This window comes from Vombatus ursinus, unplaced genomic scaffold (assembly GCF_900497805.2).
Source record: "Vombatus ursinus unplaced genomic scaffold, bare-nosed wombat genome assembly UNPS02009173.1, whole genome shotgun sequence".
Taxonomy (NCBI): Eukaryota; Metazoa; Chordata; class Mammalia; order Diprotodontia; family Vombatidae; genus Vombatus; species Vombatus ursinus.
This window is the reverse complement of record NW_020948951.1, coordinates 258,977-276,803: the sequence shown is the minus strand read 5'-3', so window position 1 is coordinate 276,803 and position 17,827 is coordinate 258,977. Positions and strand designations below refer to the sequence as shown.

Here is a 17,827-nt window from a genome sequence, read left to right as displayed (position 1 = left end):
GCTTAGCCCCAGATCTCACTCCCTGGCCTGAAGCTTTGTCCTTCAGTCCCTGTGGACACCCACCGCCAGCTGTGCCCACCCACTTGTGCAAAGCCCAAACCAAGGAGACAGCTTTGCTCCATGCCTTTCCAATCCACCAGTCCTGAACCCACTGACCTGAGTTACTAGGCCATATAATAACAATAATTAATAAGAATAATAAAAACTGACCCCTCAACAAAGAACAGGAGTCACCTATTTTATCATCACTACCTGCCCCGCCTGCCCCCAATCCTCTTTTCCAGTTCTAGCTGAGGTGAAAAGACTCCCTCCTGCCAAGCACAGGGGTAAGAAAACTGGAGAGGGTGAATCCAGACCTCTGCAGAAAGAGGTTCTTTTTGCTTTTAATACAGAAAACCACCTCCCCACCCCAGCTGGCTCTATTTTCCTAAGTAGGGATAGGAGTAGAGGAAATATCCTGTCTGCCTCGTGTATCCCAAGCATTCATTTCAAACTCAATCACCTAGAATGTTTTGTCGTGGAATAATAAGCCCAAAGGGTTAATAACAGAAATCCAGAGCTTTAATAAGACTCCACACTTTGTTTCTTACAAATGTCTCAATGTTGGTTATAATTAATAACATAGACAATCTTGCCCCCTCAATTCTGTAGTTTTCAAAGAAAAGGAATGACACACATAGAACAGAAACTTAGGGCTCTAGGACCGAGCACTCTTAGAACACAGTCTAGCAAGTACCTGTCACCAACTAGGGCTGGCTGCAAATAAGTCACCAGAAGGCAGGAAAGCATTGGTGGTGGTTGAAATAATTCCAAAACGTTTTTTAGTGGGGACAGGAGATGCTGTAAATCCAGATAGGAACTTTTGGTTCTGTATCTTGTCCGTGCTCTTGCAACAACCATTAATGTTACTCTGCTCAGAATGGGCTACTTGGAAAGGGGCAGAATTCATGCCTGACACTATCCCCCTAGAGAAAGAGCTTCACCTAGCGAGTTCTCTGCTTCCATAAATGGGAGACAGCTGTCCCTGAGATCCTGGCTTCTGTGTATTTGCTGTTCAACAGATAAAGACCTTTGTTGGGGTCCTAATACAAATGACATCTGACAGTGACTGAAGCTTACAATTTATGTGGCCTTGAACAAGTCACTTAACCTCTTTGGGACTCAGTTTCCTTATATGAAAAATTAAGTGCAGGGGTTCAACTAGATGGCATCTGAGGGCTCTTTCTAGGAATAAATCTATCATCTCTGAACCTGAGACACAAAACAGGCTATTGCCAACTACTGAGCAACAGAAAAAGCATTTCAGTTGGAACAATGAAAATCAGGACATGACAGTATCTCTTGAGAGGCTGTAGTTGTATTCCCCCCATAGGGGCCCTGGATGAAAGATGAAGGGGTGGTAAGCCAGACATACAGGAGCCAGGCCTCCCAGACTTCTTCAGAACCCAGCCTGGAAACTGATAAGTCAGGGGAAGAATGCAAAAGGAAAAATGCAACCTCTTAGTCTCACAGCAGGACCTGAAGGTGCTGAATTCAAGGAGTCCAGGAATGGAAGAATTAGATGTGAGCATCTTCCTAGGTACAGGGGTTTGAGAACAGGGGATAGGTTCATTCGAAGGACCTGAAGGTGCTGAATTCAGGTAGCTCAGGAATAGAAGAAGTAGATGTGGGTCTCTTTCTGGGCACAAAGGGTTCTGGAGCCAGAGTTGAGCTGGTGAACGTACCGTGAGTATCCACATCTTCTGGGGTCATTTTCTTTTTCAATAAAAGAAAATAAATAATCAAGTGACTTCTAGTATACAGAATTGTGGGTATTCCCCTACTTTTTCTCCTCCATCCATACTAAATACTATTTTACCTCATTCTTTCACTAGTCCTCAGCTCCAAACCTCTTATTTTATCTCACACTTTATGATACTCTGTCCAAATAATGCTTGTTTCCCCTTCTTTTCCAGTACCATGTAGTAGAAAGATCACAAGATTTAGATTCGGGAGATGTAGATTCAAATTAGTAGCTAGGTGGCACAATGGATAAGAGTGGTAGACTTGGAACCAGGAAGATCTAACTGAGAATCTTGTCTCAGACACTTACTAGGTGTGTGACCTTGAGCAAGTCACTTAACTTCTCTCAGCCTTAGTTTCCTCATCTGTAAAATGGGGATAATGATAACACCTACCTCCCAGGGTTGCTGTGAGGGTAAAATAATATTTGTAAGGAACTTTGCAAACTTTATAAGTGCTAAACAAAAGCTATATATTATTATTCAATCCCTGCCACTATGTGATTATGTGCAAGTGACTTAACACACCTACGCACTTAGCTTCTTTATGTGGAAAATGAGCAGCCTGGACTAAATGATCTCTAAAAGCCATTGCAAGTTGGTATCTTGTGAACCTTTCCCATTCTGGGCTTTTCTCATGTACTTTTGTCATCCCTAGGTTACCGGTGCTTTCCAGAGTTGTAAGGGACCTTAGAAGTAATCAAGTCCATTCTACAGCAATAGGAATCCCCTTTATAACATTCCTGACAAGTGTTCATCAAGTATCTACTTGAAGTGATGGGGAATCATGACTTTCTGAGGCAGCTGATCTAATTTTTTTTGGGGGGGGAGGGGTAGTTCTAATTGTTAGCAAGTGTTTCCTTACAATGAGCCAAAAATCTCTGAAATTTCTATGCAGTGCTCCCAGGTCTGTACCACAAGGGCCAAATAGAACAAGCCTAATCCCTCTTTCCCATAAAAGTCCTTTAAGTCCTTGAAGGCAACAATCCTCTCCTTCCTAAATCTTCTCATCTCTAGGCTAAATACTCTGTTTTTTCAATAATCACAATAATATGCCAATATAGTACACTCCTCCCAACAGCCCTGGAAGGCAGAACAAGTGTTAGTATCTCCATTTTACCAATGAGGAAACAGGCTCTGGGAGGTTGTGACCCATCAACATTAGATAATACATCTAAATGTGTCTCTGGTGGGATCAAAACTCAAGTCTCTTGACTTTCAGAGTACAGCTCTATCGTTTGTCCTATGGCATGGATTCTAGTTGTCTGCCTTTTTCTTCCTCCTGAAAACCCACTTCATCACCAGAACCACCCTATTCTTTTCTTGCCAAGCTTAATCTGAGGAGGTAATTTGGAACCATACTGAAGCAGTCACGACCACCACAGTCTTGGTTTCTCTTCTGTGATATAGCATTCACTGACAAGAATCAAAAATGCCCACTGGGAGGGGTGCTAGATTTGTCTTGCCCAAAATAATCTGTGTTTGGGGAAGGAGTTCTACTTGGTAAAGAGTAAAAAAAAAAAAAAAAGAAATTCAACCTAACAAAAATTTCAGTTTCAGCCCTAAATGTCAACCAATTACAACTTATTAAATTTCATGAAGATAGTAGTCTAGTTTCTGAAGGCAGGTTCACAAAATATCTGTCTAGATATATTTTCCAAATGCAGCCTTTTAGCCCTGAGCTTCAAACTCACATTTTAAACCATCATTAGGCCCTTTTCACCTAGATTTCCTAATGGCACTTCAAAGGCAGTATGTTCAAAAGTAAACTAATTCTCTCTCCTCTGAAGTTTGTTTTCCTTCCTTTCCTCTCTATTTATGCTAATGGAAATACCATTCTCCCAGTAATTCTTGCTTGATACTTGACTCTTTTACCTTCCTTACTCCCCCACATTCAGTAAATCATGAAATTTTGTTTGTTGTTTGTCTCTGAGCAGGAAGATTTCAGAAAAACTGGAAAGACTTATATGAACTGATGCCCAATGAAGTGAGCAGAACCAGGAGAACACTGTACACAGTAACAGCAACATTGTGTGATGATCAACTATGACAGACTTAGTTCTTCACAGCAATACAATGATCCAAGACATCTCCAAAGGCCTCGTGATGGAAAATGCTATCCACATCCAGAGAAAGAACTATGGAATCTGAATGCAGATCGAAGCATACTATTTTCTACTTGTTTTTTCTTTCTCATGGTTTTTCCCCTTTGTTCTGATTCTTCTTTCACAACATGACTAATGTGGAAATATGTTTAACATGACTGTACATGCATAACATATATGAGATTGCTTGCTGTCTTAGGGAGGGGGAAGGGAGGGAAGGAGAAAAAAATTGGAACTCAAAATCTTACAAAAATGAACGTTGAAAACTATCTTTACATGTAATTGGGAAAAATAAAATACTATTAAGTACAAAAAAGTATTCTTTGTCTCTGATCTTTCATGTTCACTCCCATGACTCACCAATCCAATCTACCTCCATTACTTCTTGGCTGGACTACTGCAATATCCACCTAACTGGTCCCCTGTGGACATCTAGTGGCACAGTGGATAGAATATCTGACCTGGATTCAAGAACTGATTTCAAATCCCACCTCAGATCCTTCCCAGCTGTGTGTCCTTGAGCAAGTCACTTAACCTCTGTTTGCCTCAGTTTCCTTGTCTGTAAAATGGGGACTATAACAGTACCTACCTTTTAGGGTTGTTGTGATGATTAAATGAGATAATATTTGTAAAAGCACTTAGCACAGTACCTGGCACACTGTAGGTGCATATAAAGGTTAGCTATTATTATCAGCCTTCACAGATTCCCAGAGAAATCTTGCTAATGTATGTGATCCTATTGCTTCAGTGCTTCCAGATCTTTGGGGGCTTCCCATTGCTTATGGGATAAAGTCCAAACTTTCTTGGCCTTGAATTCAAGACCCTAAACAATCTGGCTCCAGCCTCCTTGTGCAGCTTCATCTCACCTTCCTCTCTTCCATTTCACCAAACTGGCATTTACCAGAACCACATGCATCTAACATTGTCTTGTTTCTAAGCCTTGGCTAATGACATTTCCTATCTCACAATCCTACCAATCCTGCCCTACTGAAATGATACTCCTCCTTAATGACCTAGCTCCAATGCTAGCTCCTCTATCAGATCTTTCTTGACCCTCCCCAAACCCTCCCCAAGTGATCTTTCTCTCCAGTGAATTCTCTTATCACTTTGCTTCTACTTCTCTTATTCACTGACCTCATTCATTTTGTATTATTGTCAGTCCCCTACATGCCTGATTTCCCCCATTAGATCATAAAATAACCCCCTGGAGGGCAGAGATCCACGTTTGTCTTTGTATTATTCTTTCTTAGTCCAAATCACATATCCTTGCATAAAGTAGGTGCTTAATGAATGCATATTGAATTAATGAAGATCTCCTTTGATAATTTTTGATCCTATGAGCTGATTTTAACCATATTTTAAAGGGGCAAATGACTTGAAAAAAGGTTTCCATTTATTTTATTAGTAGCAGATAAGTGAGATAGGTTTTCATTGAACCAATTAATTGCCTGTCTTCTAAATTCTCGATCTTATTTGGTTGGCCCATGTCTTTTGTCATCACTTTCCTTATGCAACCATAATGCTGCTTGGGAACAGATCGTGCCATGGAAGCCAGGCAATAATGCCTTTCAGAAGCCACCAGAGAATGGATCTCCTGGGAGCTGTTCAAATACGACATCTGTGATTGGGCCTAAGAACAGGTGGGAACTTCTCAGCATCTCAGGACTGGTCGTTTTTTGCAGAAGTGAAAGGGAGATGAGTGAAAAGGGGCTTGCAAATACCAAGCCAAGTGCAAGAAGGGATCCAGCACTTTCTCCCAATCAGTTTAAGATCATCTTAATGCATAAACCCAGAAATAATCAGGCTTCATGATTCTGGGTACTTGTCTTGGACCAAGAGTGACTACTTGAATCATTGCCTTCAGTCCTACAGAAACACTTCTCAGAGTAGGCTCTTTTTAAGGCCCCAGAGATGGTAAGAGTTATGTATGACCCTATTTCTATGGTGGCTGCCTCACTAAAAATGTCTCATTCCTTTGTCTGGGACCTAGATAAGAGAGTGGTTATATATCATCCAAAAAAACTGCTATCATTTCTTATGATTAGATCAAAGCGGTTAGGTCAGAGATGCCAACTGGAATGACTACTGATTGCTCTTGACATGGAAAGCTAGCAAAACTAAGGGAAAATATGACTCTCTCTCATATTGCTAGAACTCGGGTCCTTTTTGTAGATTTATTTCTATTCTTTGGTTCCCAGACTTTTTTTCCTCCTGGACACTAGCAAAATAAGGAATTTGCTGCTTATAATCCACAATGTCTAATTTAATAGGCAAAGGACAATACCAATATACTTCAAGATATATTCATTCCCTAGAATCTGGTTGTTTGTTGCTTGTTGAGTCATATCTGACTCTTTGTGACCCAATTAGGAGTTTTCTTGGCAGAGATACTGGAGTGGTTTGCCATTCCTTCTCCAGCTCATTTTATGGATGAGAAAACTAAGGCAAACAGGATTCAGTGACTTGCCCGGGGTCACACAGCAAGTAAGTGTCTGAGGCCAGATTTAAACTCAGGAAGATGAATCTTCCTGACTCCAAGCTTGGCACTCCAGCCAGTGAGCCACCTGGCTGGTCCAAGAATGTGGTAGGCACCTACACATTGTATCTTAAGAACTGAATCACTCACCATTGAAATGGAGAACAGGGAGTTATCAAAAGACATATCTGTAATGGGAGAAGAACAAAAGACAGGCCTATATCATTATTTTAAAAAAATTCTCACCCTCCCACCCCCATAGACTCTAGGATGAGTCATATGACTTAAGTTGCTTCCTCTATCCCACAACAGGAAAGGGCAAACTCTCCTCCAGAGGAAAAAGGGAAACCTAAGAAAAGAACTTTCTCAAGTACAAGGACCTAAATGTCAATTTTTCTCCTTACATCTTCATGGTAAAGTCTTCCATAACCTCCCTTTATCATTAGCAACCTTTGCTCATATGACCTCAGGTAATATTTTGTTTTATACATCTCTAATGCACTGATGCTGTCATGTTGGATCCTCCAAATAGCTCCATGAAAGAGGGAATTGTTTGATCTGAACTTTGTATCTCCCCAGCACCTAACAGTGATTTGGATACAGCAGGTATTTAATAAATATTTGCTGAATAAATATATCAGGTAAAAAACTTGACCTTTTCTTCCCAGGACAAAGTCAGTATGAGCAGCTGGACAGCTCCCTTCTATCCCCTTTACTCTTAGGGAGAGCTAGGACCAAAAGTACAGAGAAAGAGAGTCAAGAAAAGAAGTCAATCCTAGATGACTGAGGGTAGTTCCTTTGCCTTTAGCATCTCTCCCTGTAAGAAAACCACTGATTGTATAGCCACTGCAGTGAAGTTGGCTATAAATAGAGACTTCAGACTTGAAAAATGAGGGTGAGATAATGCCCTGCAGTCAGCACATTCCTCAGAACCAGAACTCCAGTGCTCCTAATGGGCAGTTCCAGAAGTGGGATAACTGAAGGGTCACCAGACCCCTCTGACTTCAGAAGAGGCTCGCGGTCTAAGACAAATGGTACAGGAAGAGAGAGCCTATGGTAGCTACACTACTCAAGTTGGAGCTAGGGACACACACCTGAAGTAGTATAGTTTATCTTGGTCCAGCAGGATTCTTGCTCTCTGCAAATGAAAAGAGGAAAGAATAAAAACTATTCCTCTGGTCTAAATGTTCTTAAAAAGTACTTTAGGCCTCTCCTATGTGCTCTTCTTGTCCCATTTTGCATTGTCATTATTTGTGCTACAGGGCTTCCCAAAAGTCTTGGTGCAGTTTTAAGCTATTAAAAAGCATAATGCATACGGGTAGGCACTGTATCTTACTGATCTTTCTATATCCTTCAGCATGTAATATACCCCCTTATATACATAATTGGTGCTTAAATGTTTGTTGAACTGAATTGAAAGGAAAATGCCTTATAGCCCAATACTAAGAAAGTCTTTATTTTCCAAACAGGAAAACAATGGGAGACCCAGAGAAAGGCTTAAATCTTAGGCTCCCCAGAAACTCTTTGAACTCACTTCTCACTTTGAATCTGAGCAATATAACCAAGGACTGCCTCCACGACACAGGTACCTTCCACCCTGAAATGGGCTGTCTTAGTGTAGGAATAAAGTGGGAGACCTCATGGACTCTGAAGGAAGCCACTCCCTTTCTTCATCCACATTCCCTGAACCAGTTATTTTCTCAAAATCTCTGATTCTACTCAGATCATCCCAGGACAAAAGGCATGAAGACTGATGTTTCCTCCACCACATGCCCCCTGAAGCTCTCCTGGACCCACCTCACCTTTTTTTCTGAAGATTTGTGACTTTAACTGGCAAAAAACAAAAACAACAAACATCAAAGCAGTATTAGATTGTTCCACCAATACGTTCATGTTGCAGAAGAGTAATTCTCTACAGTTTTGACAACCCTAGAGTCAAACCCGGCACTTCCAGTGCATAATCTGACTTTCTGGTTTCACTGAGGGAAACACAGTCAGGCAGAGGTTTTATATAATCTGAGCGGACCTGTGATCCTCACAAGAAACAATAGTCTCTTAGGAAACAGGCTTTGGGAAGGTCCTACATAGGATGGAATCACCCCCTCCTGTTGAAGAGCTTAAAGCACTTGGGAACACTGGCCTCCTTAAAAATAAGGTCATTTTTCCCCTGGGAAAGATAAGAAATCCATGTACCTCGTCTAATCATTAGAATGGTCGCAACCAGTATCATAATGAGGACGAATGCTCCAGCCAGACCCAGGGAGAGTGGTAAGATCCAAGAGGGCACTAGAAAACAGGAACAGTGAGATTGGACAGGTGAGGGAGAGAGAAGCAATAGAAAGGAAAAGGAAGGAGGTGCCCAAGGCTTTGCTTCACTACAAGGGGTAGGCTTGCTGGGCTGGGAGCACCAGAGGACTAACCGAGGCTCCCATTCTAAAATACTGCAAGAGGCAGAAGACCTTGTTTCTTCAAGGCTGCAGAGGTGAGCAACTGACCAAGGGTATATCAGAGTCTAATTTTCAGAAGTTTCTACAAAGGATTTACTCAGTGTTCTCTACTTAGTGGAAGTCACTGTTTCTAGACAGGAGCAACATTTCTTGAACTCACTTTTGTGTTGGGGCCCCTGTGACACCAAAGACACTCCCAGAACAGACCTGCCTGCCTCTGAGAAATTAGTTCTGGGGATGTGAGAAGGGCAGCAGACAGAGCCATTCAGTCCCTCCCTCCCTCCTTGCCTTTCTTTCCCAGTGGATCCACTTTACTTGGAGAAGTTGGTAGGGTTGTGGCTGGCAGCACGTAAACTGGAAAAGAAAAATCAGAATGAGAGAACAGTATTTCTGGGACATGGTGCTAACTTCTTCTGTGGCTTTTCTCCCCAGCTTCACTATATGTTCAGAGAAGGACACAGGATACTTTTTGACAGTCTTGTAGCTAGCTACTGTTGCACGTTAAGTTGTGAGCTCTAACATACCACCGTTTCACCTTGGAAGATCATCATGTAAATTCTCCAGGAGGTAAAGAGTAAAACAAGAGATGGTGTGGTAGGACATGTGAAGCAGGACCAGCCCATGAAGAGCTGGAAGAGTGAGCAGGTGGAAGGGGCTGCACCTGTCCAGCATGACAGAAAGCATCAAAAAATGAGCAGGCCCTTACCTGGAAAGGTCACATTCACTGGCTTGCTCAAATCTGAGAACTGCTTGGCAATCTCCCCCATCACACTGTACTGACATTGGTACTGCACTGTAAGGCCTTCGCTCGTGTTGGTCACTGTGAAAACCACTCCCTGCTGGGCCTCTTGTGCTTGCAGTGCCTGGACCATCCCATCTCCATGGAACAGTGAGAACTCAGCCTCCTGGAAGCCAGGGGAGGCCAAACATTGAAGGTGGATGGGATCCCCTGGGTTGCTAGGGTACGGAGGGATCTGGGAAATGGAAGGAGCCGGTATTGCCAAAGAGCCTGAAAAACAAAGTATATAAGGAAGGGGTTTTGTGGAGAGAATTCATGGGGAGGCTACATGGCAATGCCGATGGCTGCTGGAATTGGGTTCAAATATCAGCCCTCCTATTTGTTCTAGGGCAAATCACCAAACCTCTGGACCTCAGTCTCCTTATCTGTAAAATGATGGTTTCTAATTTCCTTTTTATCTCTAAATCTATGACCTGACAACCAGCAAGGCAAGCCTGCCCTGAAAGGGATTAGAGTTCTTCCCTTGAAGAGCAACACATCCATAGAGTGCCCTGGAGCTTCCACCCATCACACAGGAATCTTCCAGGGTACTTTCAGGGGCTCCTGAGTCAGAGGGTTACACTCATCCTTTCAAAGGCAAAGCCAAAGACCTGGACACACCACCATCCAGAGGACAAAGCAAGTATTCCTGGGGTAAGGATCCTGAAATTGGTACAACACACACCCTGAGAAATCTGTACAAACAAGCCTCCTTTTCCTCAGGTCTAGCAAATACTATCAAAGGTTCTCAGATATGATGTTCAACAAATTAGAAAGTGATTTCTGATGCCCAAGGTGTCATCAGATAAAGAAACTTACCAGTTACAAAAAAGAGGACTTTCCAGGGCATCTCTTCACTGAGTTCAGTTATGATTCTGACTGAAGAGAGAAACAAATACGACCAATTCCTTGTGAGGCAAGAAGAAAAGAGTTTACGAGGGCAGTTTCCTCATTCAGGGAGGAAGTTGCACACTCTTGAACTGAAAGGGAATTGCTATTCTGCCCTCCCCTTTCACAAACAGTATGTCAAACCAAAGAAGCTAAGTTCCATATTTTCAGTTGAATTCTACAGATTTTATGAATTTGAGAAACAATGTTTTTGCTTTCCCCTTTTTCTTCAAAGGCAGTGGAAAAGGGGAAGGGTCATTTGGCTACTTGAAAACCCACACCCTCAGGTACAAACCACAACACATTAAAGTTGGAATAGAAACCTGGACCATTTTCTTGAACTGGTGCTGGCTGTTTCAACTTCAGAAGCCTTTCCATAGGGAGAACTTTATTAACCAGAAAAAAAATAACTAACCCCAATCCTTGAACTACTCTTCTGCAATAGAAATCTCCTGCTCTCTGCCACAGCAGTAGTTTCTTGTGTCTCTCAGTATCTCTTCTTGAATCCATAGGTCTGGCTTGAGATCACATTTTGGGAAAAATGTGGATGATGTGTCAGGGAGAATGCACAGAGGAAGAGTGACAAATATAAAGTACCTCCCTCTTCCCCCATTAATACATTTTTTTCATACACGCATCAAATATAGCTACTATAACAAGGACTGTGGGACTCTGCTCTTCAAAACAAGAAAAAGACATCATCCCTGCTTTCAAGGACCTTCTGGTCTAGTAAAATATGACTAATGCTGAGAGGGAAAAAAAATGGGGTTGTTTAGGTAAAAGAGAAACTGAGGGATCCAGCCTGCCCACGTGAGCATAATGTTGGAGGTGGGATAATAGCTACTTAGTTCTCAAAGCTACTTTGGGAGCAATGGACCCAATTAACAGCAGAGAAAGTGTGAATTAATACTAAGTGCATCATATACTCACATAAGGTTACTCATAAACTGGCACAGTTCCACAGGGTAGAAATCACCCTGTAGGTGATTTTAAAATAATCACTAATATTCATAGTTTCAGTTGCCCCTAGACTGCAGGACCAGATGTCCAGGTGATTTCTTATATCCCTTTTTCTGACACTTGAAGATTATTGCTTCTCTGTTTTGTCTACACTGCATCTTTAGGCAGAGATGATTTTTAATCATCTTCTAGGTGAAAGCTTTTTTGCCTCCTCCATCTCCTCCCTTGTATCCACATCTTGTAGCACAACCACCAGCCCAAAAGTACTTAATGCTAGTTGACTGAGAATACTTTAGAAAGTGACTTTAGACACAATTTGTCAGTTCCAGGCCTTTATTCAAACTGTTCTCTGAGCCTATACACTCTTTTTTCTTTCCTATTTAACTAAATCTCTTCAGGCCTGGATCAAGCCACCTCTCTTTGCTTCCATACTTCTATAAATTCCTATTGCTAATTATAGTCTGTGTCTTGACAATCTAACTCTAATCCTTTCTCTTTTTTAATTATTATTTTTTCTTTTTTTAGGTAATTGGGGTTAAGTGACTTGCCCAGGGTCACACACCTAGTGTCAAGTGTTTGGACTGGGGTCAAATTTGAACTCAGGTCTTCCTGACTTCAGGGCCCGTGCTCTATCCACTGCACCACCTAGCTGCCCTTCTAATCCTTTTTCTAACTGTTTACTAGGCATTAGTTCATTTCCCCAACTAGGTTGTAAACTCCTTGAGTCTAAGGGGTATTTGATATTCTATATTTCACAGCACAGGGCTGAGGTTGGGTTTATAAATCTGGTCCTCATCTTCAACACACTAGAATTTCCCGAGGCTGAGAGGCAGGAAAGTGGGTATGTTATGTTTAACCTGGGAATTAAGGTCCTTATTAATTTGGCCCAAACCTCTCCTTTCAGCTTTATACTAAGTGATATATAATGGGAAGAACACACTGGATTTTAAGTGTCAGGAGATCTGAGTTTGAATCCTGTTCCCAATACTTACTGTGTAACAAGCTGTGATTTTATTTCCTCATTTCTAAGATAGGGATATTCTTTGTACTACCTTAGTCACAGGGTTATTTTAAAAAATTGTTTTATAAACCTTAAATCAATATTAAAGTACGAGCGATTATTATTCCCCTTTACACACAATGGTTTTTCCTTTTCTCTTGCCATACCAAGATATGAACAGTCTGGTAAGTTGGTCCTCCATGCCTGTAATTCACTCCCATTTCATCTCAATCTGTTGAAACCCTCCTCTCTTCAAGTCCCATCTCAGGAGCTACTTCCTCCAAGAAATCTTCCCAGATTTCCCCATTTGAAGGTGATTCCTCCCTCTGCAAAATTTCTCAGGGTCCTCAACGTGTCGGCTATTATCATTTGTCTGAATTGCTCCCTTTACATGCAGTATACTTGGTTTTGCACTAATGTGGATAGTCATTCCCCCTTAGATTTTAAAGGCCTTGAATAACTAATTCCCATTTATCAGGTGCAGAGTACTTTTATCACAACCACCTTGTTAAACATCTAGTGCAATTATTATTAAGTCCATTTTATAGATGAAGAAACTGAGGTGAAGTAACTAACCATCATCCCACAGATATTAAGTCTTTGATGCAGGATGCAAAACAGGCCTCCAAGTGCTTTCCACTAAGTTATGCTTCTGGAAAGTGGAAAGAAAACAAGCCCTGGATTCCAATTCTCCACTCCCTGCCCCCCCCCAGATTTCAGAGAAACCTGTAAAGACCTGTATGAACTGATGGCAAAGTGAACAGAACCAAGAGAAAAATCTACACAGTAAGGCAGTATTGCAAAGATAATCAGCTTTGAAAGACTTAGAAACTGATCAGCACAAAGACCTAGTACCATTCCAAAGGCCTCATGATGCTATCCACTTCTAGACAGAGAACCAATGGAAGCACGTTAGAGTCACTTGTTTTCTTTCTTTTTCTGGCTTTTTTTGGGGGAACGTGACTAAAGCCGAAATTGTTTTGCATGAGTATACATATTTGCAATAGCCTTCGTTTTTCTTGCTTTCTCAATGAGTAGGGGAGGAGGGGAAGAAGATTATTTGGAATTGAAAAAATAAATCAAATTCCTCCCCCTCCATCCTCCCCCAACGTGGCCCAAGGCAAGTCATTTGACCTCCCGGTTTCCTCAACTGTGGAAGGGGGGGGCGAATGTTGGGCCCGGGGCCACCCAGAAATCCGGGCTGTAGAAAGGAACAGAGGTCAATGGCGAAGGGTGCGGCCAGGCCCCTCCCCGGAGAGGGCAGGCCGCGAGACCCCGACACCACCCCACGCTCTGCCGGACCACGCGAAGAGGCGGGGAAGCCGAGTAACGGCCAACGGTTCCCCGCTCGGGGCATTCTGGGAAACGGTCGCGCTGCTCCTGCGTAAGGCCCCTTAGCCCCTCCTTCTGGCCTGGGCTTAGCTGTGTCGACGATTGCCTGCGGGGGATGGCCCAGCCTGAGCGCTCGTTTCGTCCCACCAAGTCCCCACAGAGGGGCTGTTTCCAGAAAGGAAGAAAACGAAGGGGAGAGTAGGCAGGGCCTCCCTCCAATCCCAGCGATGGGGCAGAAGGGGCGGGACTCCTCGCCCAACAGGCAGGCGTGGGAGCCAACAGTGCGGAGAGGCAGCCGGGGAGCGGAGCCAAGCCTTAAAGGGGCCGCATCCCTTCCTCACACTGCCGGATGACCCGGATGATGGCGGCAAGGGCGGCCCTGGCCCTGGCCCTGGCCCTGGTCCTGGCGGGATGGCTGTCGCCGCTGGTGGCTGGGACCGCGGCCGAGCTTGGCTCCCGGGCTCCCCCACCTCAGGACGGCGAGTTCACATTTTTGCTGCCTGCTGGCCGTAGGCAGTGTTTCTACCAGCCCGCACCGGCCAACGCCAGCCTGGAGGCCGAGTACCAGGTGAGGGCGGGGATGAGGGTGGGGGTGGGGAAGCTGGAGGGTGGGGGGAGGGGAGCCCGAGACGATTGGGGTCCCTTTGTGGGCGGGGCCAGAAGCTTAGGTCCGCTAGGGGCGGTTCCATAGCTTGGGGCCCTGATGAGTAAGGGGCGGGGCCAGAACCCGGCATTTCGAGAAGGGGCGGGGCTAGATCAGGAGGTGGGGTCTTAGACCCTAGGATTTAGAAAGTGGGACCAACGGCACAATAGGGGCGGGGTTAGAAAAAAGTGCCTTGGAGGCTAGGGGAGGGGAGGGGGTGGGGAGACTACCTGGGGAATGGGAGCGAGTGTGGGCCCCTGGCTGCTGGGTGGCCGGGACCCCTCCGGCTCTCTTGTCAGCATCTCCGGAGGCTGGTGGCTCCAAGCCTAGAGAGTGGGGGCAATCCTCATACCTGCATACAAGGGAGGCCCCTGTTTTGCCTCTGCCTCCAGGTCATCGGAGGTGCAGGGCTAGATGTGGACTTCTCCCTGGAGAGCCCTCGGGGTGTGCTGCTGGTCAGTGAGTACCGCAAGTCCGATGGGGTGCACACGTGAGTATACCTTCCCCCTGGCCCCACGCTGTCTCCCAGTGTCTCCGTCCCCACCCCCACCCCCTTTTACCTCCCAGCCTGACTGCCCTACTTTTGAAGGGTTTGGTTACATCTGCTAAGCCTGACCTGGCCTCAGGTTACTCACTGTTACCTTCCAGGGCTGCGGGGGCATCTCCTTGGCAGAATGGGGTGATTGGGCAGGTTACCCTGCCCTGCTTGAGGAGCTGCTCATTCTCTTCTCTTCTCTCCAGGGTGGAGCCCACAGAGTTGGGAGACTACAAGCTGTGTTTTGACAATTCCTTCAGCACTATTTCAGAGAAGCTAGTGTTTTTTGAGCTTATATTTGACAGTCTGCAAGATGAGGAGGATAGCGATGGTGATGGCTGGGCTGATGTGGTGGAGCCTGAAGAAATGCTTGACATCAAGATTGAGGACATTAAGGTGGGAACTGGATTCCTGCCTCCAGCTCAGACCACCATGTGTTCTCCCTGACCCGGCTCCTTAGACCTCTTTCAGCAGCTCTGAAGAGCAGCTCTTTAGTAAAAAGGAAATGCTAGTAAAGGTTTATATTTACATAGTACTTTGAAGTTTACAAAGCACTTCCCTTTCGACTCAGTGAAATAGGTAGTACAAATATTATTAGTACATTTTTAAATGAGAAAAAATAAGACTCAGAGAGGTATAGCAACTTGCCCAAGGTCATTCAGCTAGTAAGTGGGATTTAAATTTTGACCTACTTTGTTTCTACTGCACCACTATATGTACTCGGTTTTCACTGGAAAATTTGAGTCTAACAGGGCTATGAGAGTACCTTTACCCGGCCACATTTCCTTACTTGGTCTTCCTTTGGAATAGTGAGAGCAATTCCCTGCCCAGCCTATGAGGCTTGTGTAGATATTAAACCTGGGTGGGCTGTGCTTCAGGCTAAGGGGATGGGGCCCATCTCAGTTTCAGGGACCATTATGTCCAGGGCTTGTCTGAGAAGCTTGCTTCTTCCCTTCTTCCCCATAGGAGTCCATTGAGATGATGAAGACGAGGCTGGAGCGAAGTATCCAGGTGCTGACTCTGTTGAGGGCTTTTGAAGCTCGAGACCGTAATCTGCAGGAAGGCAACCTGGAGAGGGTTAACTTCTGGTCTGCTGTTAACGTGGGGCTGCTGCTATTAGTGGCTGTGCTCCAAGTGTGCACGCTCAAAGGCCTCTTCCAGGACAAGCGGGCTGTGCGCACATAGCCTTCCCTAGAGAGGGGTAGCTTTGGGAGGGAATTGGGGGGGGTGGAGGGAGTCTCTCTCCTGCCCAGGGTCTATTCATAGTCCTGGGTTTAGGAACAACTGAACTTCCTTGGGGGAAGCAGTTTAAGACTGACCAAGAAAGGGTCAGGAGAAACCTGGGGTGCCGGCCCCTCCCCTTTGTCAAGGACATAAGAGGGTAGGATTTTTTTTTCCTTCGTAGAAAGATGAGGCAGGTTCTTAAGTCAGAGGCTTCTAGGAGGTCCTTCTGTCCTCTGGAGCTCAGGGTATCCTCAGGATACCCCAAACCTAAGTTGAGACAGAAACAAAGGCCTGAGCAGTGAACGAACAGCTGGGATGGTGTGGGGATGCATTATGGCACTTCCTGTCCTGGAGGGGTTGTGCCTTATTAGAGGTGCAGATAAGGGGCTGCAAGCTCCATAACCGAAGAAAGCAAGGAGGTAGAGATGGGGTGAGATCTTTTGTTCCAAAGCTGCCCAGAGAGTAAAGATTACCTCCCCCCAACCCTCAGGTGCCTTAGGTATTATCCATCCTGGGGCAAACTCCCCCCCTCCCACCCCCACCTCACCCTATTCCCTCTCTCTTGCCAGTCTAGGTGTCCCCTATGTCAGGCAGTGGCCTCATTCTTTAGACTCCAGGCTGAGTCCACTCCCAGAATGGCTACATGATCTTTCTCTTCTCCCTCCACTCTGTTATTTCAGTACCCCAAATGCCAGCTGCTCAGAGACAAAATTAGCCCTGTGTGGGGCCGGTGCCTAGTCCCCAGCAGAAACAAACTAAGAGATGGAGTACGAAGGTGGGGGCAACCCCCTTGTGCCTCACCAAGAACTTTTAATGAAACTCAGACGCTGTCATGTGCTTGCCCAGGACTTTCAGTTTATTGGAGACAGGATAAGTTGTTCTCCTCCAGCCTGGCATTGCATACAGTTGGGGACTGCAGGATAGGGCAGGGGGAGGCTTTGGCTCATGGCCTAATAAAGTTCTAAACAGCACCAGTGTGACTGCATCCCCAACTGGAGGACTTGACCCACTCAGTCTATGTTCACCGAGATTATCTTCAAACCAAATAAAAGCCCTTGGGAACCAGTTGGCCAAGGAACAAGGGCAGTACCCTTACTGGGCAGAGAGCTGTTAACCAAGGGTAGCAAGGGGTGACTCCTGAGCCACATGGAACAAAGTACCAGCTCTGGTTCAATAAATTACTTTTGGAATTGTGGAGTGTGTGGTAATTGGGGCCCTAGGCTGGGGGCACAAGTTGATTGTACCTAGGGCCTGTGCCCCTGAAAACCAGCCTATCAAGTTTGGGCCTACAGCAACATGACCAGCAGGAGTGAAAGCCAACTCTCCATGGTGCCACTGTAGGGAGCTCAGGCCTAGCCTGAATGGGAAAATGCCCCCTCAGCTCCCAAGGCCTACAGGGCAGTGCCCTGGGCAAAGGCAGCAGACTGGCACCTATAAAGATGGATGTCTCAACCGGACGAAACTCAGAAGGGCCGGGAAGGAGCAGAAGGAGGTGGTCGCCTGAGCACAAGAGAGAAATAGAAACAATAAGTTTAACGTTGTTGTGGAGAGAAAGCTGTGGAGTGGTCGGACCTCTATGAGGTCACCAAGTTTAGGAGTGGATCCTTTGTTAAGAGTGGGACAACTCTACCTTTGCCAGGAAGTCAGATCTTGGGGTG

At 45.0% G+C, this 17,827-nt stretch overlaps 2 protein-coding genes across 8 annotated transcripts; one reads left to right on the top strand and one right to left on the bottom strand.

Moving 5' to 3' along the window:
• Positions 1–539: 539 nt before the first annotated feature.
• CUNH19orf38 (chromosome unknown C19orf38 homolog) lies at positions 540–15,069 on the bottom strand. Of its 7 annotated transcripts, none has more exons than XM_027850906.1 (10): positions 15,052–15,069; positions 10,891–10,989; positions 10,407–10,495; positions 9,516–9,818; positions 9,098–9,163; positions 8,556–8,648; positions 8,165–8,192; positions 7,457–7,500; positions 6,513–6,550; positions 540–1,755 (listed from the first exon to the last, which is right to left on the bottom strand). In XM_027850906.1, exons 2-10 carry the CDS (start codon positions 10,983–10,985, stop codon positions 1,609–1,611), a joined length of 903 nt encoding a protein of 300 aa, XP_027706707.1. In that variant the 5' UTR covers positions 10,986–10,989; positions 15,052–15,069; the 3' UTR covers positions 540–1,608. The 7 variants fall into 7 exon arrangements, with proteins under 7 accessions (XP_027706707.1, XP_027706706.1, XP_027706705.1 ...); XM_027850905.1 differs by lacking the exon at positions 15,052–15,069 and adding an exon at positions 13,012–13,117 and having other exon boundaries at positions 10,891–10,993; XM_027850904.1 differs by lacking the exon at positions 15,052–15,069 and adding an exon at positions 13,012–13,087.
• On the top strand, positions 13,831–17,362 carry TMED1 (transmembrane p24 trafficking protein 1). Its single transcript, XM_027850912.1, has 4 exons — positions 13,831–14,335; positions 14,803–14,900; positions 15,152–15,341; positions 15,912–17,362. Exons 1-4 carry the CDS (start codon positions 14,117–14,119, stop codon positions 16,128–16,130), a joined length of 726 nt encoding a protein of 241 aa, XP_027706713.1. The 5' UTR covers positions 13,831–14,116; the 3' UTR covers positions 16,131–17,362.
• Positions 17,363–17,827: the final 465 nt, after the last annotated feature.